Genomic DNA, 27,703 nt, shown 5'->3' with positions numbered 1-27,703 from the left:
TGGTCAAAACTGGTGTCCAATAACTCTTTTCCACCGACAAGTCCCCCCTCTCCCCCCAAAATCAATGTTGGAGTTGAATTTTTGCACCTTCACAAGACTCAACATCAACACTGATATTAGGGGGAGGGGGGGGTGGACAAACAGTTCTGTCCAGGATTGTACCGTTAAGCGGAACTAAAATACTGAAAAACGCGCGCAAAATTATGAGATGTTTGCCCAACTTCCTTATGCGTGAAGCTATGAATGCCATCCTCAGAAGCTTTAGGCTTCTTCCGGTGGCAAAAACAGAGGTCGCAAATTCCTTTTAGATTTTTCGGGTGTTTCTGATAGAAAAAATGATATTATCTTGGTTGACGCGTATGAGAATGCCAAAAAACTGATTGACGACATTTACTTGTGGGCAAAAAATAAGTTTATATAATAAAGGCATTTTATTCGTTATGCAGAGAATAAAATATGAGCGTGAAAACTAAATTTTCGAGGCGTAATGGCGTGAAATCGAAGAAAATTGGCGTGATGGCGTGAATTTTTGGTCCCCTGGAGGGGCTCTAGTATAGTAATGTAATGATTTACTTTTGCAGACAAGTGCTGTGAAAATGAAAAATGAAAATGAAAAAGCAAGAAACCCTTGAGCATAGTGAACAAAAACTGTTTTTGTGTGGATGGAATGACCATAAGTAGTTACTTTTTAGTGTATAGTGAGAGACTATTCTTGTGACCATTGAAAACAAATAAATACCGAAGTGGTATTTTTCACCTTATCGAAGGGAAAGATTATATTCGCGAAATTCTTTGGGAGGGGATATGCATGCAAATAAGAATAAAAGTCATTTAAAGCTCGTAACGATTTCAAATTTTCGTCAGTATAATATAAACTGCACTGAATCCGGACAGGAAATTTTTGAAAATCTTCAAAATACTGTAGACCAAATTTGAATAAAATTTGAATCCCTCAGTTGCCAAATTAGAATTCTTAACAAATAAAATCAATCTGTCAAACTAAATACCCAGAATAGTTTTAGCAAGCTCAGGCAGAATATTTTGAATGGGAGACCTTTTTATGCAAGTCTTACCAAAAATTGAATTTTTTCTTGGTCATTAAAAATTTGAGAAAGCACGTAGTGAACACGTCCTTTTGAAGCGAATAAATTAAATTTGGCGGGAAATTAATTTGGTGGATTTCAAACAAGTCCGCCAAATCCGCCAAATTTTCTTTCCGCCAAAATTTCTTCCTTAAGGTGGATATTTTCTTATTTTGTCTACACGTTCTTTTTAATCATGTCTTTTATGTTATGGAGTGTATCAATTACAATCATTTTGTTGAAAAACGTCAATCCATTATAGTTTCAACTATCATTTGTTTTTTGAGAATTCCCAAAAGTGATAACACGTAAAATACTTGCTTTTCAAAATTCCGAAGCAATCACAATTCGAGCGTATTATTTCAGTGAGTTTTTTTTGCTTACCATTCTATGTATTCCAGCTCTTTTTCTGAAAACTTTACTTCTATCACCCCTGAATTTGTACCATATTTATGCTTATTGGGTCAAGGGCATATGTCTGTCATGGTTAGATTATTTAAAACGCTTAATTTACTTTACAAGATATTGAAAAAAATTAGCTGATTTGAGGGAAGGAGCCTTAGCAACCTGGTTGCTTATTTGAAAAATAAATGTGTGGTAGAAGAGAGTCTGAAGTATCCTTACCACTAAGATAAATTAAAATTGCATGAATCTGATTGGCCATTCTCCTAGGGGAGGGTATAAAATTCAATTATTTTTTCAGGCAGATCAGTTTTACTTTAGCATTTTTACTGAGTTTGTTGTCTGTAGATTTATCATAAATCTTTGATTTTTTCTCATGTCAATGTGCGATTTCTTTTATGATCTCCTTTGAAAATGTCAAATTCGCAAAGGGGAAAAAAATTTTTTTTTATTATTGACAAAAAGATAAAATTATGTATAATAAGGGGAAAATAAAAAGAAATTTATTATTGACAAAAAGATAAAATTATGTATAATGTATTATATATCACATCTATATATATGCAAAATTTAGAAAAAACTACATAAAACCATAGAATTTGAAATAATATGAAACCCCGGGGGGGGGCAGCTGGGCAAAAGGACCGACGGGTATGTGCGGGCACTAAGGGTGTCTTTTTCAAGGCACCTCAAATGCACTGTAAGGGTCGGAAAAACTAGAGATGCACTGTAAGGGTAGAAATTTCAGAAAATTCTTGAAAAATCTAGATATTTTGACCAAAAATGCTAGAATTTTGACCATTTTTTGCACGAAAGGGATCGAAAATTTGGGGGAAAATGCACTTTAAGGGTATGATTTTCACTGATTTTTGCTGCACTGTAAGGGTGCAATTTTAAAAGCCAATTTTTGGCCCGCACATACCGTCAGTCCGCAAACCCAGTGCCCCCCCCCCCCCCGGGTATGAAACGAAAACCGCTTTCCAGGAATTAAAAACAGGGTTAAAATTGCATAAAAATGCTAGGAGGGTGACTTTGAAAAGAATATTTTGCAATAAAAATGTATGTACTGTTTGATTGAATTCGGAATTTTAACAGAGAAATCATGTATAATTTTTTATATTTTTCATGTTAATTTTCAGGTGTTAATCGATAAATTCTTTGAAATTCTTCACATTTGACAACCAAATTAGTGTAATCACGAATTATGCTTATAAAATCGTGTTTTCATAAAACGAAATATAATATCATTTTGTTACTTACAGTTAAAATTGAAATAAACAAAAAGTAATAAAACTTAAATCTGTTGACAAAGTATTTCCCAATTATTCAGAAAAATATCCCTTTAATTTAAAACCGAAACAAGTGAAATGTCTTGAAGATAGCTAAAATTGATTTTTATCCCCACTGAGAAAAAAGTTCCACCGGGACTGAGACAGGGGTGTTTTAAACAAACAAATTATATTAGTTGGCAAGGTACTGCAAACCAATTCGTTTCGTGCTCAGGAGAGTTTCACTAATCTTCTTCGACAGTTTTGTTAGATAAAATATGTTGTTCTATACATCATCCGCTTACCAATGATGGATTGTTTTGTGACAGGTCCTGTTCTGTGCATTACTGCCAAGTTGTCCCATATCACAACATCTCCTTCACGCCAATGATGTGAATATTTTGGTGCTTCTTTAATAATAATATCCCACAACTGTTCGATTATTTCTTGTTCTTTTTGAGTTAAATTACCATTCAATGTTAAAAACTCGGTCAAATATAAACAATCTTTGCCATTTTGTGGATGTTTTGAAATCACTTTTGGAAATACTGGTGGATGTTGTTTCATATCATCTTCAGTCACGGTGAAATCTTTGATCGTACCGATATTGATTTCGTTAGCAAGATGATTGACTTGGTCAAGAAGTGCTTTTGGGTATACATCCATCAAACAATTATCCAAGAATAAAGTCGGTCTTGAATCTCCATTAAATTCGTCAATTTCGTCAGCATAAAGCATACTACCAATGTAATCATTTTGCATGTAATTTCCATCTTTATGCCAGTACTGACCGTTTAATTCCTTTTGTTTCTTTGGCAAACCTTTTGAATCATAGTTTGTTACTCTCAGGATCTTGCTTTCAAACCCGATCTCTGGATCTTTCAAATTAAGAAATGTTGGTAAAGGAATAAGGGTACCAATTCTTTCAGTGAAATCAATTTGTTGTTTTCTGGTCATACTTTGATTACGGAATAATATCACTCCATGCTTCAACAATTCTTCTCGTATTATAACGAGATCATTTTCAGTCAAGTTCACTAGATTCATATTTTGCAAAGTATACCCAATCTGTCCTACATTCTGACATTATTTGGGCAAGAATTAGAGTCAATATTCTTGGAGGTCAAGCTGTAGCAATGCATATGTTGGTCATATTGTGCAATCACCAATGCAGTCAGTGCAAACAATATCAATTCTGAATACATTTTATTTGACTTGTATTTTCTTCGTTTTTGAACAGTTTTCGATGAATTGATCAATCTTAAAAATACAATTTCCCCTGGTTATAAAAAGTATAAAAGAGTTATGAGACCAATAAAGGATTAAAGCAAGTCCGAGAAAATTCATCAAGCCAAGATATTCAAAGCAAAAGATGAAAATTTTGATTTAAAAACAACTATATATTTCGTATAGTAACATATACATCATTCAGGCAAATGATTTCTGTAAAAGGGTGCTTTTTCACTGAGACTGTCTGGCGAAAATCAATTAGCTGAAACAAAGAAAAGTTGGTAGGAAAACATTACTGACTCCCAAAACAGTTGTCAAAGCGTTTACAAACCTTTGAATTTGAAGAAAATTTTATCAAAAATCATCAACTCGCATATCAAGGGATTTAGAATTACAACCTTCTAATGAACATTTTCTGTGACAAGATTCCTCGTCTTTTGTATCAAATCAATACAGATGAAAGTTTGCTCTTCAACTCTATCGGGAAAGAAAACACTATTCTCATATGACCAATTCTTTACAAAAGAATCCCTCTCCACATTCTGCTACTTTTATGGCAACCAATTTATTTATGCTGCCTTTTTCGCTTAATTGGTCATTAAGCCAAGAGAGGTCTACACCTCTCTTGGAGGACAAAAGGTTTAATGACCAATTTTCGACGTTAAATCTGGAATGCTGATATGAAGCGATCAAAATCTGATGTTAAGTACGAATCTTCATTGTATATTTTTTACAACCCTTAGAAATTTATGAAAAGAACCGTTGATGAGAACCAAAAGCCCGTCTGGTGAGATTTCAATATCTAAGAAATGTGGAACTTCATTTTCATATTTATCAATAGCCTGGGAATCCAAGCTCATAATTTTAGAAAAAACAAAAAATACCTCACCTCACAAAGTTTTAAAATTATAGAGCTTGGTGCAGGTAGATTAGTCTGACACAGAATGTTATAAACAGTCTGTGTGTGAACCCTTGTTGACAGACTTTCTGAACTTTGGAAACCCAGGCAAACACACATAATCAACTTACCATAAAAACTCTTTCACAAGCTCTAAAGACTTTAAAAACTACTAAAAACCACATCAAAACATCAGCCACATGTATTTAGACTTCCAGTCAACAGCCATTTTGTTTCTAAATGAATCTATGTTTTCATTTTCATTTGTTTTCCTTTTTTCTGCAAAGTCAGCTTTTTCCATAAATTATGCGCGCGCATCGAAATTATCAAAATGCGCGCGAAAGTACTGCTAAGTAATACGCCGAAAGCAGGCCAATCAGGCCGAACCTGCATTGCAGGGAAAAATGTCCCTGCAGGCGAGTTACCTGCGCCAAGCGTTAAACCAGCAGCAAAAATATCATAAACTAGACTGTGAAAAAAGTTTAATACTTGGATTCCCAGGCTAATTTATCAACTGTAAATTTGAATATTTTTATCAAATCCATTAAGCTGTTTATGAAAATGATCTGTGTGTCTTTTGAAAATACAGGTAAATTTAATCTTTCAAAAGAGAAATTGGTGTCATCTTTTTTTCAATATGTGGTCTGGTTTATGGTAGGAGGAAGTCAACTCTTAGGATCATTGATAATTTTCGTAGATAAGATTTCGACAGACCGCAGATTGGACCTGGTAAAACTTTATATGTGCAAAAGACTGACTTTACAAGCAAATTTTTAAACAGAATGTTAGCATACATATTCAGGCCAATCTCGCACTTAAATCTACTATATATTTATAGGTAAACATCTGTAAATCTACTATATTGGTAGTTACGGTAAATACTATATCTACCATTACAGTATGAATAATACTTCTAATAAATATGTAGAATCGGAGACTGTTAATCTAACGTTTCCAGACCATCTAAAAAGAGCGACAAATAACTATTAAAAAGCGACAAAAAGAACGACAAACCCTAACCCTGACTATTAAAAAACGACATATTTCAAATCCTAACCCTGACTATGAAAGAATGAAACATCAAAGAACGAATATATCATGAAACAATGCCGGACAAAAGGTTGTAGACAAATGGAATTTCAGTAAAAAATGATGAGAAATAGAGCAAAATGACTCTTCAACAATGTGTCTGAAAGGGGATGGAAGTTAAAAAAAAACACTTTTGAAGTCGTTGCATTGCTTTTGAATTGCTTTTGAGGGAACCACAAGCAAAAAATCAGCGTTTTGATACTGGTGTAAGCCAGTTAACCAAGCCCTTGTGGTTTGCCCTTGCGGTTAGACTGCAGTGGGTGAAATACAGCTTTGGATAGGTTTGGAAAGCACCCAGAGCCTCTTGGGAACTTGTTTTTGATCGATATTGAAGTATTTTGCAAATATTGCAGAAGTCTACAAACCTTTTGTCCAGCATTGAAGAAACGAAGAAAAAACGAGAAACAAATAAAAACTAGGAAAAACGACAAAAAAAAAACGAAAAAACGACAATAAACAAAGACATATTTAGCCATCCCCAACCCCAACTGAAAGTGACTGTAGCACCCCTAGATATAGTATTTTTGGTAACGATCATAATTATATGGCTGATTACATTTAGATTTACATTTAGAAATGTAAGGGAGGAGTGGAGTGATTAATCCGTAATAGCCCTTTAATCACCCCCACGAAAAGAAAATTCAGGAAATCTTCGGAGAAAAGCCTTACGACCTTTTTCAAAAACTAATCAATTCCACAGTTGTGCAATTTTCACGTGGATTAAGGGATTAATTTTGGCCATTTTCGCGAAATTTAGTCCACTCGAAACCTTTAAATTCTCGTCTCGCGAAAATTAGTACACGCAAAAATTTATCCACTTAAGGTATTTTGATTGATTAGTTGTCATTCGCTTCTACTAAGTTACAAAAATAAAAAGGAAGATTGAAAAAAATGTGTGGACAAAATAAGTAAAAAGCAGGAGTGGTTGAACTTTAATTTAGTCATAACAATTAACGAGGAATAACATGGTCGTTTGGATGATTTTTGGAATAATAGCCCCTTTTTTCATTGAAAACATTTTAAATAGCCCTGACTACGTTCAGGCTTTTCAAATAGCCTCACTACGTTCGGGCTATTTTGAAATGTTTTCAATGAACCTCGGGGTTATTAATCCCAAATCACCCTCGGAACCATGTTATTACTAGTACATATAGTAGATTTACCGATGTTTACATATCTATACATAGTAGATTAAAGTGTGAGAATGCGTTGACATATTGACAATTTCTCAACGTTGGTTTCCGCAGCAATCAACGATACCGTTGGATAGAAATAAATTCTTTGGCAAAAATTTCGAATTTCAGTTTCTAACAATCCTATCATTTTTTTCGAACTAACCACATGCGTGTGCAAGCAACGAAAGATGTCACAGATCTTTATTAGGGAGGGTTAGCCCTAAAATCAATAAACCAACCATTTTTCTCGTGGATGTGACCCAGTAATCAAACAATTTAACTCAAACCATCTTCAATCCTTGGCTAAACAAATTTACAAATTTGCTTTTTATTTTGCTGCTAAGTTCTCAACTTCAGTTGAGTTAGAATCTGAGAATGTGTGTGTGTGTGTGTCTGTCTGTGTGTCTGTGTGTGTGTGTGTGTGTGTGTATGTCCCAAAACTTTGGGGCAGCCTGGAGACTTCAAAAATTGTTCGATTTGGCTGAAATTTGGCACACTTGTTCCTTGGGTGAATATCTGGGGGTGTTTTTTTCAATTTTTGGAAATTTTGATTCTTGGGGCCTGGGGACGAGTTTTTCGCCAAAACGAGGCTAAATTTTGGGGTAGCCTGGAGACTTCAAAAATTGTTCGATCTGGCTGAAATTTTGCACACTTGTTCCTTGGGTGAATATCTGGGGGTGCTTTTTGCATTTTTCAAAAATTTAGATTTTTGGGGCCTGGGGACGAGTTTTTCGCCAAAACGAGGCTAAATTTTGGGGCAGCCTGGAGACTTCAAAAATTGTTCGATCTGGCTGAAATTTTGCACACTTGTTCCTTGGGTGAATATCTGGGGGTGCTTTTTGCATTTTTCAAAAATTTAGATTTTTGGGGCCTGGGGACGAGTTTTTTGCCAAAACGAGGCTAAAGCTTTGAAGCAGCCTACAGCCCTCCAAAATGGTCGGATTTGGTTGAAATTTGGCACACTTGTTCATTGGGTAAATATCTGGGGGTCTACAATTGGGCCTATGAATAATTTGAAGCCACTGAAGTTGAGCCCAGTGCGTTGCGCACGTTCGACTATTACATAAAGTACACGAGTATATCTTACAAGTTAGCAAGTTAACTTACTTATTACAAAAATGAAGCATTATGGGCAGTAATTACCCCATACACAAATAATTCCATTGCGAAAAGAATACTTTTAAAGGGAGATGGTTTTCCTTGAAGGCTATTAAATTAACCACGCATCAATCTTAAAATAAATTTCATGTAAACAACATAATTACATAATTCTTGTAAGCAGGTTATATGATGTAATTGCGTGAGCAGGTTATATTTATTTATAAGGTAAGGGGTACATCTCACTAGTCCGACAGTCTCTAGTCTGACAGCAAAACAATTGGCAAATCTTGACGAAATTGAATCAGCCCAGAAGTATGTCTACTTCGACTGCTATTTTGTCCGAAAATTGTCGCACGATTTGCTATCATAACAAGCCTCTTCTTTTGTCGAGCAGCGGCCTGCACAATATTAAGACGTCTTGGAATAGAGAACTATTCACCACAATATTCTGGTCGCTCACTTTGTGCCTTTAAAACACAATTGGTTGAAAAAATTTAACTTTGTCGGGATTTATGCGCGCAATTATCAATCGACGATTCCAGGCTAAAATCGAACTACCTGACTTTCTATTGTGCGCATGCGTAAGAAATTTAATTAATACCTCCAACTTATATGGTCAAATCTTGCTATTTCAAATAGTAGAAAAAAGTTTAATGTATAATCAAAACTTTATCGCTCGCCCGACTCGAGTCTATACTTTGAAAAAATTCGTTCCTGTTGTATTGCGATTCTGCAGCGGAAAAATATGCTGACAGTGCAGACGGTTTATTTGTTGTAAACACATATCATTTTCGAAAAATAAAAGTAAATTTTAAAATTGAAATTCATCAATCCGGAATGGTATTACAGAATTGAATAAACTGCGTATCAAAAAACTCAAATACTTCCATACCGACAATCATGAAGTTCATGCGACAATGAAGGCTTTCCAGGAAACATCAGCAAACTTGTGTATGTTCATTATAGAAAGCAAAGATTGACCAAAGGAAGCTAATGAACTTTTTTATGCCTTGCTTTAAGGAACTTTTGGTCCAAATTATTCTATCCTTTTGTCATTTTAGAACAATGTTGTCAAACAAGTTACAATATGGAACTATGATTAACAAAATTGGTAAGTCTAAATTATTTGTAATTGTCTATCAATCATTTCAACCATCTTCGCTGTGAGATTACGTTTTAAAATTTTTAAACAAAATAAACTGTTTTGTGTTAATCAAAGTTATTGGGATTTGGTAGCTACTATTTCGAACGGAAAAACGGAAAATATGTCCCGAACGAGAAGAAGGTGGAAAACTTCCTTAAACGGATATAGAGATTTCGAATCGGGAAGGAAGTATGTTTCCCGATCGGGAAAATACGGTCATTCCTCTAATTTAATGCGGCTGATTAAATAATTATTTTGTAGGTGCCGCACTCATAATGGGAGGGAATAAATTATTTTGACCCGTTGACTTTCCTATCGCACTAAAAATTAGAGGAAAATGTTAGTTTATTCGCACTAAGTTGGAGGAAAAGTAAACCTTCAAATGTTTCATCTCATCCAAGGGTTTTTCGTTCAATTGCATGTGAAAGTAAACATTCTCGGTTTTAAAGACATTTACATTGTGAAGACAGAAATCCTTAAGCAGATTTTCTAAAAGTCACACTATTATTAATACAATAATGACCGGTTAGTGAGGGCTGTACTGAGAAATATTGCCCGAGGTCAAGTAACGACCGAGCTTGCGAGGTTGTTGCGTTGACCGAGGGCAATATTTTCAGTACAGCCCGAAAAAAACCGGTCATTATTGTATTTGTTAACCGTTTCCTTCAACTTTGATTGATTTTTAACGCTTTATCCAGGAAAAATAGCGAAATAAAGAGAAATAAACCAGCTGCGCTGGAAGCTCCGGCTTAAGAGATTAAAAGATGTGAAAGATGAGCTTGTTGAGTTAGTTGTGTTAGAACGTTGCCCCCACAAACTGCTAATCAGAACAGATCAGAAAGCAAAGTAATAATTCTATTGCAGAGCGAGTATGAGAAATAATCTTAACGAATAAATAAACCAGCTGAAAGTTTAGCTCTTCTAAGTGATTACACATGCACTTTCTTGCCTAAAGAACCAACACCACCCCCTGCCCACTCATCCTCGACTAAAAAGTTCAAAATTGGAGCTAAATGAGATAAACATTTAGAAGTCAATATTTCCAAGTTCTTAATTTGATTGTCCAGATAAAATTTCGGGGAGAAAAATAGCCTGAATTAGAGGCCACGGGCTGTTAGCTAAGCATTATTTTTTCTGTTGGGATAATACTTGGGGGAGAGTAGGATAAACCAAATAAAATGGTACAATAGTGTGAAAGTAATAAATAGTGGTATATAAAGTCCACAAAGGATCATTTTCAGCAATAATACTGTAAAAATTTCTCCGATCTTGTTCAAATTTTCACAGGAATTGTGTTTTAGTATCCTTTACTGAATTCTCATAGTGATATGTTTGTAAAATATCTGTACGTCGGGTTTGAAAAATCAAAAGGAACGGTCGCCAGCCGCGATGAAATTACGACAAGTCCAAAAACGATCATTTTCAGCCAAACACTTTGAAAATTTCTCCAATCTTGTTCAAATTTACACAGGAATTGTGTTTTAGTATCCTTTATTGAATTCTCATAGTGATATGTTTGTAAAATATCTGTGTCGGGTTTGAAAAATCAAAAGGAACGGTCGCCAGCCGCGATGAAATTACGACAAAGTCCAAAAACGATCATTTTCAGCCATAACACTGTGAAAATTTCTCCAATCTTGTTCAAATTTACACAGGAATTGTGTTTTAGTATCCTTTACTGAATTCTCATAGTAATATGTTTGTAAAATATCTGTGTTGGGTTTGAAAAATCAAAAGGAACGGTCGCCAGCCGCGATGAAATTACGACAAAGTCCAAAAACGATCATTTTCAGCCATAACACTTTGAAAATTTCTCCAATCTTGTTCAAATTTACACAGGAATTGTGTTTTAGTATCCTTTATTGAATTCTCATAGTGATATGTTTGTAAAATATCTGTGTCGGGTTTGAAAAATCAAAAGGAACGGTCGCCAGCCGCGATGAAATTACGACAAAGTCCAAAAACGATCATTTTCAGCCATAACACTGTGAAAATTTCTCCAATCTTGTTCAAATTTACACAGGAATTGTGTTTTAGTATCCTTTATTGAATTCTCATAGTGATATGTTTGTAAAATATCTGTGTCGGGTTTGAAAAATCAAAAGGAACGGTCGCCAGCCGCGATGAAATTACTACAAAGTCCAAAAAATACGATCATTTTCAGCCATAACACTGTGAAAATTTCTCCAATCTTGTTCAAATTTACACAGGAATTGTGTTTTAGTATCCTTTATTGAATTCTCATAATGATATGTTTGTAAAATATCTGTCGGGTTTGAAAAATCAAAAGGAACGGTCGCCAGCCGCGATGAAATTACTACAAAGTCCAAATACGATCATTTTCAGCCATAACACTGTGAAAATTTCTCCAATCTTGTTCAAATTTACACAGGAATTGTGTTTTAGTATCCTTTATTGAATTCTCATAGTGATATGTTTGTAAAATATCTGTGTCGGGTTTGAAAAATCAAAAGGAACGGCCGCCCAGTCAAAAATGATGAATACAAAACAGATCATTTTCAGCCTATACACATAACACCACAAAAACTAGTCAGATCGTTTTCAAATTTGCACTGTAATGTTGTAATTTTAGTATTCTCTTTCGAATTCCAATGGATGTGTGTTGGAAAGTTTCATTCCTACAGAGTTTTATGGTTTTGTGCGTCCATAAAACTAGAGAAGTTAGCCATATGCAAGATTTAAGCACTCGAGCAGCTGACGATTCATGGCCAAAATTTCTCAAAAGTCTTTCCACATTGTTATAGACCAGTATGCATCAAACTTCTCATAAATCATGTCCAAAACATCATGAATAATGATGAAAATGATCACTATCTTTCACTGAACTGAGATTTGCAGCAAAGCCCACTTTCGGCAGCCATCTTTTCTAAATACTTTCGCAATATTATCGAAATCCAGATAATCCGTTTTTATTAAATCGGAATAGATCATCGGATTAGATAAACAAAAAAAAATGTCTTGACCTTGACCGTCGTTGTCGGAAGAGAGAATTAAAGGCTCCTAGGCCGGAGCAAAAACAAGCGAAAAGAGATAAAGAATTGCTATAATTTCTGACGTCAGAAATAAAAAATGAGAGAAATGATGTCAACGCATTGTTCATTTTCCTTTGAAAAAGTGACGTCACAATGAATTTTCCTAACGACGGGCAACTCTGGACAATGTAGGCCCGTCGTCATGCGAAAAGAACCAATTGCATTGCGCAAAAAGCCATGTAGCCCGCTTCGAAAAAGTAATCGGTTAACAATAGATCATAAAATATGACCTTTAGTTTATTAAACTAGAGGAAAATCAGAAATAGGTAAAAAAGGTCCAGAACTAATAATTAGAGGAAAAATATTGGTCCAAATTTTTCAAACCAATTTGATCCGTATGAATTAGAGGACGCGATAAATTAGAGAAATGACGGTAGGTATTGTGAACTCCGGAAATGCTCATGGATAAAAGATAAATAAATAACATTCAACAGATAGTTAGGAAATACACCAGGTACCGCCTCCTAATTCCATTTTTCTTTCCTGTTTCGGAACAACAACACCTTCCTTTTGGAGAACTAATTCTCGTGATGGCAGTTCTTGCCATTTCGATGAAGTGTTGTGGACTGGATGTGTTTTGACTACTGACTTGTTCGGCTGACGTTTCAACCTCTATCTAACACTAGATAGATGTTTTGTAACATTAATTAAAGGGCATTTCTTTGATGTTTAGTGTAAGCTTAGTGTAGCCGTTCTGTATCCTACTCTATTCACCAAATAGTCAAAGATTCCATTCAAGACCGAACGAAGATTGGAATCAAACAAGTCTATCCCAATGATTTTGTATTTCTTTTGGTGCTGATGGTAGCAATGTAATCATCTCAGATGTAGTTTGAGGTGCAAACTTCTTAATAGAGCCAATACTTGGTTTATATCTTGTCAATTCCCGGAGAATCTCGCCGTACATTGTCATATCCATCTGACGAATCTTATCAAGATATTCCATCTCTCTGAGTGTGAGTTGAGAATGAACGCGATTAGATAGTGATGTTTCATGGTCGAACAACTTTGGTGAGTAAACCCAAAACATTGATTTGAGAAGTTTGAAAATTGAATGGAGAAGACCAAATGATGAGATGACCAAACCAGAAGCAAAGAAGAACCATAGAATGATAAAATTGTATTGGTATCGAATGTTTTGGCTGATTTCACAGATCACTTTGTGTCTGAAATAAAAAAAGATACTTTAGGCGTACAAACTTTCGCGAGCAGAAACTTTCGCTTTTTGCGAATTTTCGCCTTTCTCGCAAAAGTAAATGTCTTTGAAAATTCTTGACAGGGCAATTCGTGAAAGTTTATGCTCGCGAAAAATTCTCAAAAACGTTTGAAATCTATAAAACCACGAAATCGTAATAAATATCAAATTTTCGGTACATTATTAACCTTTAATGTCTTTCTTTAATCCTATGTCCAAGAGCAACTGTCCTTATCGGATTTAAGGAATATTTTCACTGTTAAGGTAATTTTCATTCGAAAATTCTCATTTTTATCCAACGATTTGCAAAATTTTATGGTCGCGAAAAACATTTTTTCCTCAAATTCGCGAAAGTAAATGTCGTGAATTTCGCGATTTTTTGACCTCGCGAAAGTTTCTGCTCGCAAAAGTTTGTACATCCAATGATGATCTTTATTTTGTATAAGAAACAAAGCTTATTGTCAAATTAGCATAAAACTTCAACATTTCATGATGAGAATTTTCTAAGGGCACTTACTTATCGATGTAAATACCACGTTTGTCATTCAGCGCTTCGTGGATATCACACATTCCGACAGATGGCAAGAAATGATCGCCAGGTTTTGGTGTTCCTCTTTTCACAATGTCATGAGCAATATGGTTGGGTACATCATTCCAACTGATCCAGTTAAGACCATAATCGATAAATCGTCCATCCATTGTGTAATCGGTCAATAAGAAGCCAGAGATGTTAACGACAATGAAAATAACCTGAACAATAAGATTACATGTCAGGCCCGTAGCAACCGGGGGGGGGGGAGGGAGCACAGGGGCATCTGCCCCCAAAGATTTTTCCAAAAGTTGGTAGCTTTGAAAAATCTTGTATTATTGGCTTCATTTTGAACATAATCCTTTAATTAGATGCGTTTCCCAGCAACCTTAAATTGCGAAATTTTCTCTCTCGGGCCAAACCATGGCATCGCCCTCGGCTTATATTTCTCACTTTGCCCCCTCAAAATGAAAATGCATCCTATGGGCTTGCATGTGACAATCACTAATGAGCCATGTACCATACCCATTTTTACACGTCGAGGAGGCTCTAGGGACCATCTTTCTATAAGATAATAATAAAACTTTTCCTCGTAAATTCCTTTCTGGCCTCCGTTGTAACTGCCCAGTAACTGTCTTAGTAATATCATGAAATCGCTGCCCTTGCTGCGTGATGAAGTAAAATCATTTTCAAACCAGGCATAAGTTTTGGTTACTGTGATTAAGTGTGCTCCAGTTAATAAAGGAAATAAAACTCAATTTTCATGTTATCAAAAGCAACCTCGTACCATTGATGTTTACTGGGGTACCATAGATACCCTCATGCGACTATCAGTAACGTAACAAAACCTAGGATACACTAAGACAAAGTGAGGCTTTTCGTAAACAATACCTTAATCATAAGGTTTACCCAAACAATGATCTTCATCTTGACTTTAGAATTGATGCGATAGTTAAAGTAGTTGTTGGCAATCTTATCCACATCTCGTAGATTGCCGGTTTCCACTGTATCCACCAGTGAGATGAGATCTGAGTTGACCGACTTGAAGATTAGATATGGAACGTAGTATAGGATAGCCAAACTAACCACGTAAAAAGGCACCCATTGATAATGTAAGAAATATCTAAAGAAAAAAGTGAAGAAAATTTCTTGTGATTACTCGTTACTTTATAGGCTCTTCCTTTTCGAGATATTGTTTTCTTCGTTTGTAAGCCTTCAACGACCGCTGAATTTTGAGTTCTAGTCTACAAAGACTCTTTCTACACGAATCGCGTCAAATTTTCGACAGTTCAATGGAAACGTTCTGACGTTCTATTTCAAATAAGAATTGTTGTAACGGAAATAAAGAGTTGATCCGAAAAAGCAAATCAGACATAATCCGAAACCCCATCTAAGCCAAACGCTGAAATATATCTACTTTGCGAGCGTTTTGATACAAGATCTTGTATTAAAAAAAGACCTTGTCTTCACGGTTTGATATTTATTTGATTGTAGAATGTCTCAAATTATCCACCACAATATGTTGATACCTTTTAGTCATTGGTGCACATTTGGTATGGACTCCTCCTGCACGGTTGATAGTTGAGCATAATTGACCTGTTTGAGGAAACGAGAACGTTCGCTGCAAAACAAACAAACAAAGAATAATGGAAGGGACAAATTGTATTTTAGACAAACTGGTGCTATTATCCCGTAACAACTATCGTATTATTATATAACACCCATATTACCGTATTAAACCGATTCTAGTCTGCAAGACCACTATAAACCCACAGATATCTGTAAAGCCCGAAGGGCTAGATTTGCAGCTTTTATCAAAAAGTGAAGCTCATCTTTGGAAGGATTTCCTACCAGAGTCACGTGACTAAAATATGCAATTTCACCGGTTTGAGAGATGTGAAATAGCGTTTGCCGCCTACGTTTTTTGATCTCGCGCTCCGAAAACAATTAAAATGCTAGATCCTATCCATCGGCACGAAATTTAAAAAGTCAAATTTTTGCTTCACTTTTTTTTGCTGGAGAAAGCTTAAAGTTGCCTATCTAGCCCTTCGGGCTTAAATATCTGTGTATAAACCCTCTGAAGCGCGCGAAAACTGGGTTTGAGTTTAATGATAGAAGAGATGACGAAACTCTTTGTTTGTATTAAAATCACCGCAACAATCAGTTTGATGTCAATCCTCCCCCTGGTAAATTCTAACCCAGTCTCCTCACGCTTTGAGCGTTTTTGATAGGTGTGTAACTACTGGATGGGAAATGAAGCCACTTGTTGGCCAGCCTTTTAGAAAAAATCCTATTCGATTGTCCATTCCAGTCTTTTATGGGGGGGTTCAGGGGGTACCCGATTCCGCAATTCCGCCAATTTTTTCTCCAATTTCCGTCATACCGTCTTAAATTGAACCAAAATTCCGTCACCGTAAATTCCTTTGAAATTCAATATTTTTGTCGAAAATTCCGCAAATTTTGAATATTTTTTACCGATTCTGAAATTCCGCAATTTTTTTTGCTAAATTCCGTTTTTCCGCACTAAAATTGTCTAATTTTCCGCCTCCGTCAGAGAATCCAATTTCCGTAATTCCGTCTAAATTTTCGCCAAATTCCGCCACTCCGTCCGAAAAAAGGGCCGATTCCGCTCCTCCGCCAACCATGAAACCCCCCCTTTTATTTCCGAGTTTCATGTTTTCCGTGTTTGTGTGAAAGCCAAGCGGGCCAACAAGTAGTCAGTGCCTTACCACTGAACCGACGACGGCCTCCACCGCAGTGCGATAACTTTCGACAAATTCTTCAAAGTGTAACTGACCATAAAACAAAGAAAACAATTGGTTTGCGGTAAGGCACTGGCTACTTGTTGACCCACTTCGCTTTCACACAAACGACAGATTGAAAGTAAATCCATAGGAGATTTCAAAAATATGTCGCTTAAAAACAAAGAAAGGTCATCCTAAATGTGACGCATTTTTCTTACTTTTTCTTGATTGAGAGGCTGATGATTTCTCTCTAGCCTTTTCAGTGCCTTAAACGTAATATTTATGTGTGAATGGATTTACTTAGAGCATCTACCATTATTACAAATGTTAATATCTATCATATCTTAGCTCAAATTACAAATATAATCTTTGGTTACCGAGAAGATGGTTTTTTTTCTCAACGAGTGACTTTATTCTAAAGGGGAGGGGGGTTTTCTGGAAGAAATTTCAAATGCTCTTTAGAACCTGTGAACACTAAAGTGTATTTGTCGTTCCTTACCGTCTTTTGTAATTCCATTATAACCTGTATATTCAGGAATTCCGTAATACGAAGACTCGTTCAATTTTGTGTGCATTTCATGGTAAATGTAAAATCCTTGAATCCAACAGGTCTCTTGAACAAACTCCTTCAATCCATTGAGCCTTGATGAAACCATGCAGTTTAGTTTATCATTGAAGTAGCTGAAAGCCATTATAAGAGACGAAATGATGAACAGTTTTGGCATGAAGATACGAGTGTATTGATCGCCAGCTGTGTCATATTGAGATTTTGATTTCCAGGAGATGACCTCCCAAAGAGAAGTGGTGAGGCCATGCATTGTCCTAAAAGTGAAAATGAAATGTCATAAAAACACAATAAGGAAAGGTGGATTTTTAAGCAGAGTATACCTGAAGCTGGCCCAGAACGTTCTTTAAACGTTGTGAGATATTATGGATATGAATTGAAAAATGTCTTTAAGTTTTGTCCGAGCTGGAGTTCCTTCTCCTGTCTTTGTACAAGACAAAGACAGGAGAAGGAAGTCGATTTAAGGCTTTGCAATAAGTGCCAAAATGAATTGATGTTGTATTGATGCAAGCGACTATTGATGTCCACATAAAAGATTACTGAGATTTGGTACCCAAAAATAAGAGGCAAGTAGCAAATTCTATCAACCTATCAGTATTAGCTATGCTATTTTTTGGAATTTTAAGTTATCCTAAATTACGTTTATACGATAGTTTTTGTTGTTATAAGGCCAATAAAGGTACAGTACTAATTTAGTTTACCAATTAGGATATTTATCTCAAAAAACAAAATGCATGAATTATTAAAGATTTTCGTTTGCATTTTCTTTGATCTGCTAATTAGAGCCTTGGTGTAAAAGTACCAAGTTTCCCTCTAAAGAATGCTTTTGGTTTATTAAAAGTTAATCAAATTAAAAAATCAAGATAACTAAACATTTTTTTTCTTTTCAATGAAGATTTCGCAGTTTATATACTCTCACGCCATCCTACACACCCTTGTGTCACTGACAAAACTATTCTTGATGGCCAGGCATTTAATCCCTCATTTTAAATTCAGTAAAGACTTTTTTAGTGTCCATTGGACCTACGTCGAGGTCTTATTGTTTTAATTTTGGACAAACTTTTTGATTTCGCTAGAATCCCATCGTATTATGATAAAACTAAAGTTCTACGAAGAGTTAGTACGAAATAATATACTCGACAAGCCTCGTCCAATACGGGTTTCTTTTTTGAACCAATATATTCCGTATTGTACCCTTCACTGACCGTGTAATTAATAGTCTCAACATACAGAGACAATTCCTAGATTATGCTATCGTCTAAGAAAAATCACTATCCAAGAATTAAGCCAAAAGCCGAAGGAAATTAGTTTGCAAACAAGTGGTTATTTTTGCCGAAAAGAGTTTACAGTCGGTAGAGTTTGACGTTCTTAGACTATGCTTCGGTAATAAAAACTCTACCGTCGATTTTTCTTTTTCACATACCACAATTACGCCTGTTGAGCTACCTTATTGGCCAAAACTTAATCGGCCCTAAGTGACTAAATTTTGGCTTGGTGACTAAAATTAGGGCCGACTAAAAATTTGGGCCGACTAAAATTTGGGCCGACTAAAAATTTAAAAATGGCAAAACTGGCAAAGGCCGACTAAAATTAAGGCTGATTAAGTTTTGGCCGATAAGGTATGCGCGTGTATTTTCCCGCCTTTTACTACCCCTATAACGGACAATAGCATCATCTATATAAATGGGACGATATGATGCTTTTACAAGCTTTTATTTGATTTGGTTGGTCGTCAACCAGTAATAAAACAATTTTGTTACTTTTTTCTAAAGAATGAACACGTCATTTTCATTACTTCAAATGACCAATTATTAAAACATCTTATAAAAACTCCATCTCATCTGATATAAATTCAAAAGGAAAAAATCATTATTTTTTACACGCCTTACACCATCATGGATAATCTTTTCTTTAGTGATATCAAGTCGTAAATCTTTTACAATACCCATCAAAAACTCCTACCCTGTTGAGATTCGTCAAAATATTGCTATATCAAGACTAAGTCGTTTAAATTTAGCTTAAAAATAAGCGCTAGATTTTATTTCATTTAAAAATCTAACAAAACTTACCGTCAAAGATTTTATTTGTTGTAAACAGCGCTAAACAATTCCCTCTGATCGTCAAATAAGCACAGAAATGCAATTTTTATGTTATGACACACTGCAAGCTTAAAAACACTTCTTCGAATTGCCAAAATATAAATGACGACGAAAAAAAGGAAGAAATATTTTATATTTAATATACATCTTTTTCTAACTGTATTGTTCCACGCTCAGTGTGCTTGTAAACAAATGTCAGCATTCGATTTGTCGATTCATTGTTACATAAAATGTATGTTTGTTTTAGTCGATACCTTGGCAACATTGACACATACACCGTTGAGTGTCGATATTTTCAGGATTTGTTCACATTCAGTCAATTTTTTCAAGCTAGACATCTCGTCACGATTATTGTTTCTGTATTTATTCTCGTAATGTTCTAGACAAATTACATTTTTTATAGTCATCTTAACATCCTTACATCATTCTATTTCATAGGATTCGTGTTTTCAGTACATGATTTCTTTCTACGTTACTGCAGTGCAGTGCATTTTATTGAAAATCACTCTTTTTGCAAATCGAGATATGAATTTAACAAAAACAGCAACACTATCTTTTAAAACAGTCCTTCAATACCCAAGTAATTTTGGACAATTACAACCTTTTTCATTGACGGGATACTTTTCCACTGTAAATTCAGTACGGTATACAGTAAAACATCTAATTAACGGACACTCTAAAAAGCGGACACCTCTGATTTTCGGACAATTCTATTTTCCCCGGCCATTTCCTAGTAAAATCCTCATTAAAAAGTTTCCAAAAGGTGGACATTCAAATTAGCGGACAAAGTTTTTTGCACGAAATGGACAAAACCCGTACTTTTTCCTCTCCAATTAGCGGACATCGACGACCAAACTGCTCACAGTTTTGAAAATATTAGACAGGATTGATTTCATCGAACTATTTATTTTTTAAACACTTCAAAGTTTCATTGGACAAATTGCTTATAGACGTTTGGAGCGCTCCCTGAATAATCATTCTCTTGCTCTTCCATGTCCTAGAAAAGCACTTCGGACAAAGATTTTATACACTTAACCCCCTTAATAGTACCTCATAACAAAATTAGAGCACATAATTGAAAAATTTCTAGAATGGGGATACTTCTACTAAGCGGATACTTGTCTTATTCCCCGATGGTGTCCGCTAATTAGAGGTTCCATTGTATTCCCGAAGGCTAGAGTCGAACATCCTTTGTGGTACATAAGTTGGGTTTCGCGCGTTTTCCAAATAAACTCTGCATTGGAAGTAGAATTAATTTACCACCAGAATTCGAAGAATGTAAAATACGATAACAAAGAAAGTACCAGATTCAATCTTTCGCCCAAAATGTGGAACAAATTTTAAAGGCATCAGTATTAAAGGCTATCCAAACTCAATAGTAAATTGAATAGAAATGTAGTAACAAGTTCCTTTGTTAGCAGTTAACACAAGAGTGTACGGTTTCAATTAGATGGCTTTTGGAAAGCACAAGTGTATGTCGAGTAATCCTCTGCATTTTGGAGCAATCAGAAATGAGAGCCTTTACTTTGTCTCTGACTGCTGCTGAAAGTTTTTATTCAATATTAAAGTGGTTTTTAACTGGAACACGTAGTTTACAATATGTAACACGCACGGGGAACACAAATTTATTCGATTTAAGAAAATGCCAGTTATGGAGTAAAGCATTGTTAACTAAAGGGGCCAGCAAGCTTGTTCGAGTTAAGAAGACATTCGAGTTATAGAGGCTCTTGAGGCTAATAGCCAGTAGTGCTTGAAGTAATACTTTCGCTTTGGATACGCGTTTAAATTGTTGAGTTTGAAGCCCCGAAGGGCTACAGAGGAATGTTCAGCCGTTCTCAAGCAAGAAAAAATAAACCTTAAGTTTGGCCTGCACTTAGAAATTTAGCTTGAAAACAAACGGGTTACGTGTTTTGGATGGGGAATAAGTGGCTTCATTTCCTATCCAGAGAGTTTCGGATCTAGCCCCTTCGGGGCTTAGAAATCAATGATCTGAATCATATTGACTATGGGACCATGATAAAGATAGAATAATAGGAAAAAGTCCAAAGGAAGCCCATATGATCTAATAATTTTCGGCAAAATAGTTTTGATTGACGTTTGAAACCCAGTTGGATGCTACTTGGAAGCTTCAAGTAATGACGTTGCAAGGAGGGTGTTTTTTGAATTATTTTTTAAATGTTTCTCTAACTGTTTAGACTGTATCCAGTAGTGAGATTGAAATTTGTGGTCCTGAGTCATAATTTATTCACAAAAGTCAATCCCTAGTATATTTCTAAGTGATTTAGGCAAAGTAAAAAAGGGAAGAAAAATATTAATTTTGAATGACTGGTAACTGTCCTTTTTTTCTGAATCAGAAATACGAAATTATAATTTTGACATTTTATTTTTGTATTGAGTATAATTTTCTCGATATTTTTTTCGCAATTAATGAATCAAAAAATTTTAGACTTGAATTGATTGTTTATTGCTCAGAGATATTTTTCATGAATCTAATTTTTTGACATTTTTGGTCTAATCATATTTACGTTTTAGTGTCATTTGAAGCAATTTTTTTCATTTTTGTCGCGATTCATTTTGTTGGTTCGAAAGCTTATAACGAAAAAAAATTCTTCTAAAAAGTTGAAATCGAAGAAAAAAATTTTATTTGGAAAAAGGTAATTGAATAATTCATTTGTTTTCTTTTTTTATATGCTTTTGTAATTAAAATTCTCTGAAATTGTTACTTTTTAAAATGTTTTTTAAAGTTGCTCAGCAGTCTGCTGTTGTTGACTCCACCCATTTAAACCTAAGAATTTCAGAAAAATATATATTCGAGCCAAAGTAAACTATTTATAATCATTTCTAAGCCATGACACTCTTTCGAAAAGCCTTGAAGATGTGAGAGAAGGAGGTAGAAATCCCAGGTTTCTACATAATGACTCTATACCAACCATGACTATTTTTCTTTTATTCGCAGTTAGCCAATCAGGATGCACGCTTTAACGGAATCAGTATGGGAAGTCATTGCATGGAGGACCACCACACCTTACGATGCCGTCACCGATCGATATTCAAGAGTCTTTATGCCCAAACTCTTCATCGTTTCATCTCTTGTGATGGGCTTCAGTTATTTCAACGATAAACTCAATTGCATGGTCAATAGCCGGCTTGGTGGTTTAAAAGAATTTGTTCAAGAAACTTGTTGGATTCAAGGATTTTACATTTACCATGAAATGCACACAAAATTGAATGAGTCAGCTTACTATGGCATTCCTGAATATTCTGGGTATGATGGCATCACAGGAAAAGGTGGGTAGAACCACAACCTAGTCCCCATGTCTAATCCCTTTTTTTATTGATGTGGATCTGAGCCCTGGGTGCCTCTAAGTTCTTGGATTTACTTAAATTGTAAATATTTATAACGCCCAGTGGTATCACTGACATCGTATGAACTCGTCCGACTATTACCCTAAGAGCGCTGCAACCCATTACCACTCTGTTTTCGACCCGCCCGAATTAAGAGAAGAGACATAATTTTTTTTATATTTTGGGTGTTTACTTGTATTTTGAAATAAAAAAATTGTTAAAAATGTTATGGAATCATGGCTGGATTCTCTCATGCCTGAGAAGCCTGTCCGGAAGGGCTTCTAAACAATATAATCAAATTTTACAGGACAACTATGTTCCATGATCAATCGAGCTGGTGGAGCAAACAAGATATGTACACCCATGACCAAAAGGTAAAAACTTGCTCATCCAACAGTGGTTGTGGTTCAGAGAAGATTTAATAATTGCAACTGAAAAATAAAACTACATTTTCTGATTAAAGTTTTTTTTAAAGTTTAAAGATTACCTACACTTGTAAAAGCGTGAAAAGCTTAAGGAAAAAAGTCATGCGATACTCTCATCCCAAGCTGCCCAAGTTGATATACCAACGACCAATATGTTTTTGAGATTTTCCCAGCATTATTATCAGGATCACAGCTCAGGATTCTATCAGTTACAAGAAGATCCAATTCGAAGCTTTATCTATCTAATGTCTAAGCTTAATTATTTTTGTCTTTCAGGTATTTTTTGCATTACCAATGGTTACCGTTCTACGTTTGCAGTCTGGCTATTTTCTACTTCTTCCCATATATGATGTTTAAAGCCGGCAACAGTGATATTATCTCACTGGTAGACATTGTAAAGAACGGCTCACTTCGAGATGTTGATAAAATCACCAACAATTACTTCAATTACAAAATTTCATCGCGATCCAAAATGAAAATGCTCATTTGGTTTAACTTTTTTGTCAAGGTTAGTCAATACTTTTATTGTGTACTCAATCTCATATTTCGAGTTTATAATCACAGCTTGTTGAAGGTGCAATGGGGGATGAACTAGTAATGAATTTTTCCGATGGGGGGCATGGTCATGCCTTACATTGGAAAGGTTGGTCAAACCCCCTGAAATCTTTTTTGTCTAATGGTCCTTTTGGAAAACTGCACTGATTTCTCAATTCCTATAATGTCACTGAGGCTGGGATGTTTTCTTTTATCTTCTTATCTTCCTTGGAAACTTTGACGTCTATTGTAAGATCATTACATAAAGAGTTGATGAATCCGTTTCCCACCGAAGTCCCACTGAAATATTTAGCCAAAATTTCTTCCCCGGTGGGGAAATTACCCTACAATATCAGCCCCGCTGGGAATTGACTTTGATTTCATCCCCATGTGTAATTCAAGGGAAAATATTGCTCTCCAAAACCATCCCCGCTAGACTTTTCGACCTACAATCATATTTTTATCCCCATTGAGATTTCGATAGCAATTTCCATCCCAACTATTGGAAAATTCTCACCGGGGATGTGAGAAAAGGGTGTTCTAATAATAATTTGAAAGTTTCCTTTTCAATAAGGTTCTGTACATCGTGATCAACATATGTGGCTTCAAATTAACTGATTACACCATGGACGGACGGTTTATTGATTATGGTCTCGATTGGTTAAAATGGAACGATGTGCCAAACCATATCGCTCATGACATTGTAAAAACTGGTGTTCCAAAGCCTGGTGATTATTTTCTCCCATCTGTTGGAATGTGTGAAGTTCACGAGGCGCTGAATGACAAACGTGGTATTTACATTGATAAGTGAGTATTATTCTTATCTTCGACTTAAAGCAAGAAAAAGCGAGATTTTAATATCTCCGATTTATTAAAAATGGCGGATTGAATCTAGCACTTTCTTTGGTTTAACTTGGTCATTCGAAGTCAAAATCCAACTAAATGCATCATTTACACCCTTATCGCAACCGTATTATTTGCTTTCATTTTTTAGGCACAAAGTGGTCTGTGAGATCAGCCAAAACATTCGATATCAATACATCTTTATTATTCTCTGGTTTTTCTTCGCTGTTGGTGTTTGCATATCAGCTCTTGGTCTTCTTCATTTTCTTTACTTGACGGCTAAATCCTTCTTCTGGGTCTACTCACCAAAGATCTTCGAAACTCAACTATCTAATAAAGTTCATGCACAATTAACATTACGTGAAATGGAATATTTAGAGAAAATACAGCGCTTGGATATTACAATGTATGGTGAAATCTTAAGAGAACTAACTCGCTATAAACCTGGTATTCAAGCTATCAAGAAATTCGACGATTCTAAAACATCTGATATGATCACATTGTTACCACTGGCTCCGGTTAGTGAGAATCGGATTCTTGCAGGCGTTTGATTTACTGACACAGGGGAATGTTCCCGGAATGTTTTTAGATATAATTGAATGGAAGAGATTATCTTGAAAAGTACATTCTTCCAGTATGGCCTTGAAGAAGCAGGCAGTTTTGGCAAAACCACATCGGAAATTCCAACTTTAAAGTAATTTCTTCCAAGTATATAAAATTGGTTTCGTAGACCTGCAGCATGCCACCTGTTTTAGATTAAGTCTTCATTAAAAGTTTCCAGCATGAAATAAAGGGGAAATAAATCCTTGAAATATGAACGCCTTTCAGATTTTCGAGATTTTAACTGTGGTGCCTTTTAGAGGAAATACTTTTTTGCTTTTTTACTGCACCAAGGCGTACTCTTAGGTTCCAAATAAACGGCCCCCCCCCGCTTGTTAATTTTTCGAAAATTTTCCAACCCCCCCGGACCTTATTAGGACCCCCCCGTTTATTAATCTTTAAGAATATTTTCAGCTGTCAAAGAGAAGGCCCCTTATTTTGCTCTAAATAGCCTGATTTTAGCCTATTTTTACCTTATTTTTGGGTTTCAGAAGTACAATTTCAACCCCCCCGGCAATTAGGCCCCCCCCGTTTATTAAATCTAGAAAATTTTCCAACCCCCCCGTTTATTCGAACCCCCCCGTTTATTTGGAACCTAAGAGTAAAGGGATGCAAAATAACTTGAACATGGTACTGTCAATAATTTTTATTAGATATATATATTTTGTAATTTTTGACGAAAAACACGACGAACAGGATTTTGTATATAAACAACAAGACTTTCTTTCTTGCCTAATGGTTTGATATTTCAATTATAGCCAGAACTTAAAACAGGCCGAATCTTTTGATTGTATCAGTTAAATCTAATCTTTCGAATTCTGAACTGTATGATATGATCGAGAAGATCTAAAATCTCCTTGGCGCGAATGAAATGAGATGAGACTTTTTAGCCTCACAGTAGCGTCTTGGTATAGCCCTTCTATGAGGGGAGAGGTGCCTTTTAGCCATCTCTAATCACAAATTTCGGCCTTAAGATTTTTAGCCAAAAAGAGGAAAATTTATCCCAATTTCTGCTGTGCTCGCTTCGATTGCGTAGATGTTCCGAAGATACATATAAATAAGGGACGGCATGAAAATTTGCCTTCGTGAATTGACCCAATATTGGTCGATCTAGTCACGATAATAAGCACTGTCAAAGTGCCAAGGTTTTTGTTCCTTTGAATTCAAAAGTTTTGTTTTTAAATAAGAGTGATTATCGTTTGCTTACTCATCAATTTTAAAATTTACAAGCTTTTTACATTGAATTGCCACGGATGAAGAGTAAGATTGGTCAGAAAGAGGAAAAAACTATTTTTTGTTTATTCAGCACAATATAACAATAGGGAGACATTTCTTCCTTATATGAAATATGTTTCTGATATGAAACGGGAACGTTAATGTAAAAATAAAACCTTTAAGAATCACTAAAATATGGTAATTACAATAGTATAAAAGTTTAAGCAAATTTGCAGTAACTTGCTAAAATATGAACTTGATTAGATTTTCTTGATTTTTAACTCCTTTTCATTTTTATTTTCACTGGAGCGAAAGTCTGAAGAACGCCTTAAACTGGATCTGCACAGTTTGAAATTTCTGATAATGTGTCTTAGCTTAAATCTATTATTGTGGAATTGAGTCTTTTATTTTGGTGTCTGGAACCTTATACACTTAACTTCTTTTTCATTATCTAACTTAATTTCTTTATTGAAAGTTTCTGATAGGATACTCGTCACCTTTAGGTCTAAAAGTCAGTGCCTCAATCATGGACAAAATATTTGAGAGATTTTAAACACCTTGAATGATTTTTAAACGTGTTAAACTACAGTTGGAAAGTAGAGATTTAACTCCGAGTTTTAACACGAGACTTAAACTTTGGGCCTTAGGATCTCATGATTTAAAAGCTCAAATTTGCTCCAATAAAGCTTAGAATATAGCCTAGAAGCCACTAAACCCCTCCAAAATCGAAATATTCAATAAGTGCTAAAATAGTAATTCTCGCTCGAACTTTAAACTCTGAAAAACGTTAAGATACACTAAAATCTCAATATATTTCGACTATGATTGAAGGTTGTAGCTGTCAAGACTCTAAACACCTCCGGGCTCTTTCGGCGTGGATTTTCACGATGACTATTCTGTAAATAAAGCTATTTAGAATCGATCTCCAATTTTATCGAACATTTTTGTTTTGCTCTTCAAATTTTCATTTATTGAGCAGTCAATTTTTTTCGATGTTTGAAAAGAGGGGTTTACTAGTTTAAAAGCTTTAATTCGTTTGATCATGGTAGATGATACCCAAACCTGCTGCTTCATCAAATTAAAGGGATTCACTTTACAGTTTACGTCAGTTTTTCATTTTAAAATCTCGAATTTTCATGAAATGAAAAAATATATGGAAGTGTTTAC

General features: G+C 35.3%; 4 protein-coding genes across 6 annotated transcripts in view; 2 read left to right on the top strand and 2 right to left on the bottom strand.

Moving 5' to 3' along the window:
• Window positions 1-27,703, top strand: part of LOC136805334 (innexin inx1-like) — a 44,929-nt gene that overhangs the window by 12,955 nt on the left and 4,271 nt on the right. The window contains exon 1 of one of the 2 annotated variants that reach the window (XM_067061925.1): window positions 9,193-9,356. The exons of the other annotated variant lie outside the window; for it this stretch is intronic. The gene's annotated coding sequence lies outside the window, so the exon portion shown is untranslated. Of the gene's footprint in view, window positions 1-9,192; window positions 9,357-27,703 lie in introns of those variants that run through there. 2 annotated transcript variants of the gene reach the window in all.
• LOC136805369 (alpha-ketoglutarate-dependent taurine dioxygenase-like) lies at window positions 2,970-3,801 on the bottom strand. The gene has a single exon (XM_067061955.1). It carries the CDS (start codon window positions 3,797-3,799, stop codon window positions 3,020-3,022), a length of 780 nt encoding a protein of 259 aa, XP_066918056.1. The 5' UTR covers window positions 3,800-3,801; the 3' UTR covers window positions 2,970-3,019.
• On the bottom strand, window positions 12,821-19,676 carry LOC136805335 (innexin inx1-like). 2 transcript variants are annotated; one of them, XM_067061927.1, is made up of 6 exons: window positions 19,545-19,676; window positions 17,410-17,732; window positions 15,696-15,762; window positions 15,058-15,289; window positions 14,155-14,387; window positions 12,821-13,608 (listed from the first exon to the last, which is right to left on the bottom strand). In XM_067061927.1, the coding sequence occupies exons 2-6, from the start codon at window positions 17,726-17,728 to the stop codon at window positions 13,200-13,202; spliced, it is 1,260 nt and encodes a 419-aa protein (XP_066918028.1). In that variant the 5' UTR covers window positions 17,729-17,732; window positions 19,545-19,676; the 3' UTR covers window positions 12,821-13,199. The 2 variants fall into 2 exon arrangements, with proteins under 2 accessions (XP_066918028.1, XP_066918027.1); XM_067061926.1 differs by lacking the exon at window positions 19,545-19,676 and adding an exon at window positions 19,365-19,456.
• Window positions 22,114-25,614, top strand: LOC136805336 (innexin inx2-like). The gene is made up of 6 exons (XM_067061928.1): window positions 22,114-22,228; window positions 22,531-22,862; window positions 23,227-23,293; window positions 23,621-23,852; window positions 24,453-24,685; window positions 24,873-25,614. The coding sequence occupies exons 2-6, from the start codon at window positions 22,544-22,546 to the stop codon at window positions 25,270-25,272; spliced, it is 1,251 nt and encodes a 416-aa protein (XP_066918029.1). The 5' UTR covers window positions 22,114-22,228; window positions 22,531-22,543; the 3' UTR covers window positions 25,273-25,614.

The sequence above is a fragment of the Clytia hemisphaerica genome, unplaced genomic scaffold (assembly GCF_902728285.1).
Source record: "Clytia hemisphaerica strain Z4C2 unplaced genomic scaffold, Clytia hemisphaerica genome assembly, whole genome shotgun sequence".
In the NCBI taxonomy this organism is placed as follows: domain Eukaryota; kingdom Metazoa; phylum Cnidaria; class Hydrozoa; order Leptothecata; family Clytiidae; genus Clytia; species Clytia hemisphaerica.
This window is presented reverse-complemented; position numbering and strand designations above follow the sequence as displayed.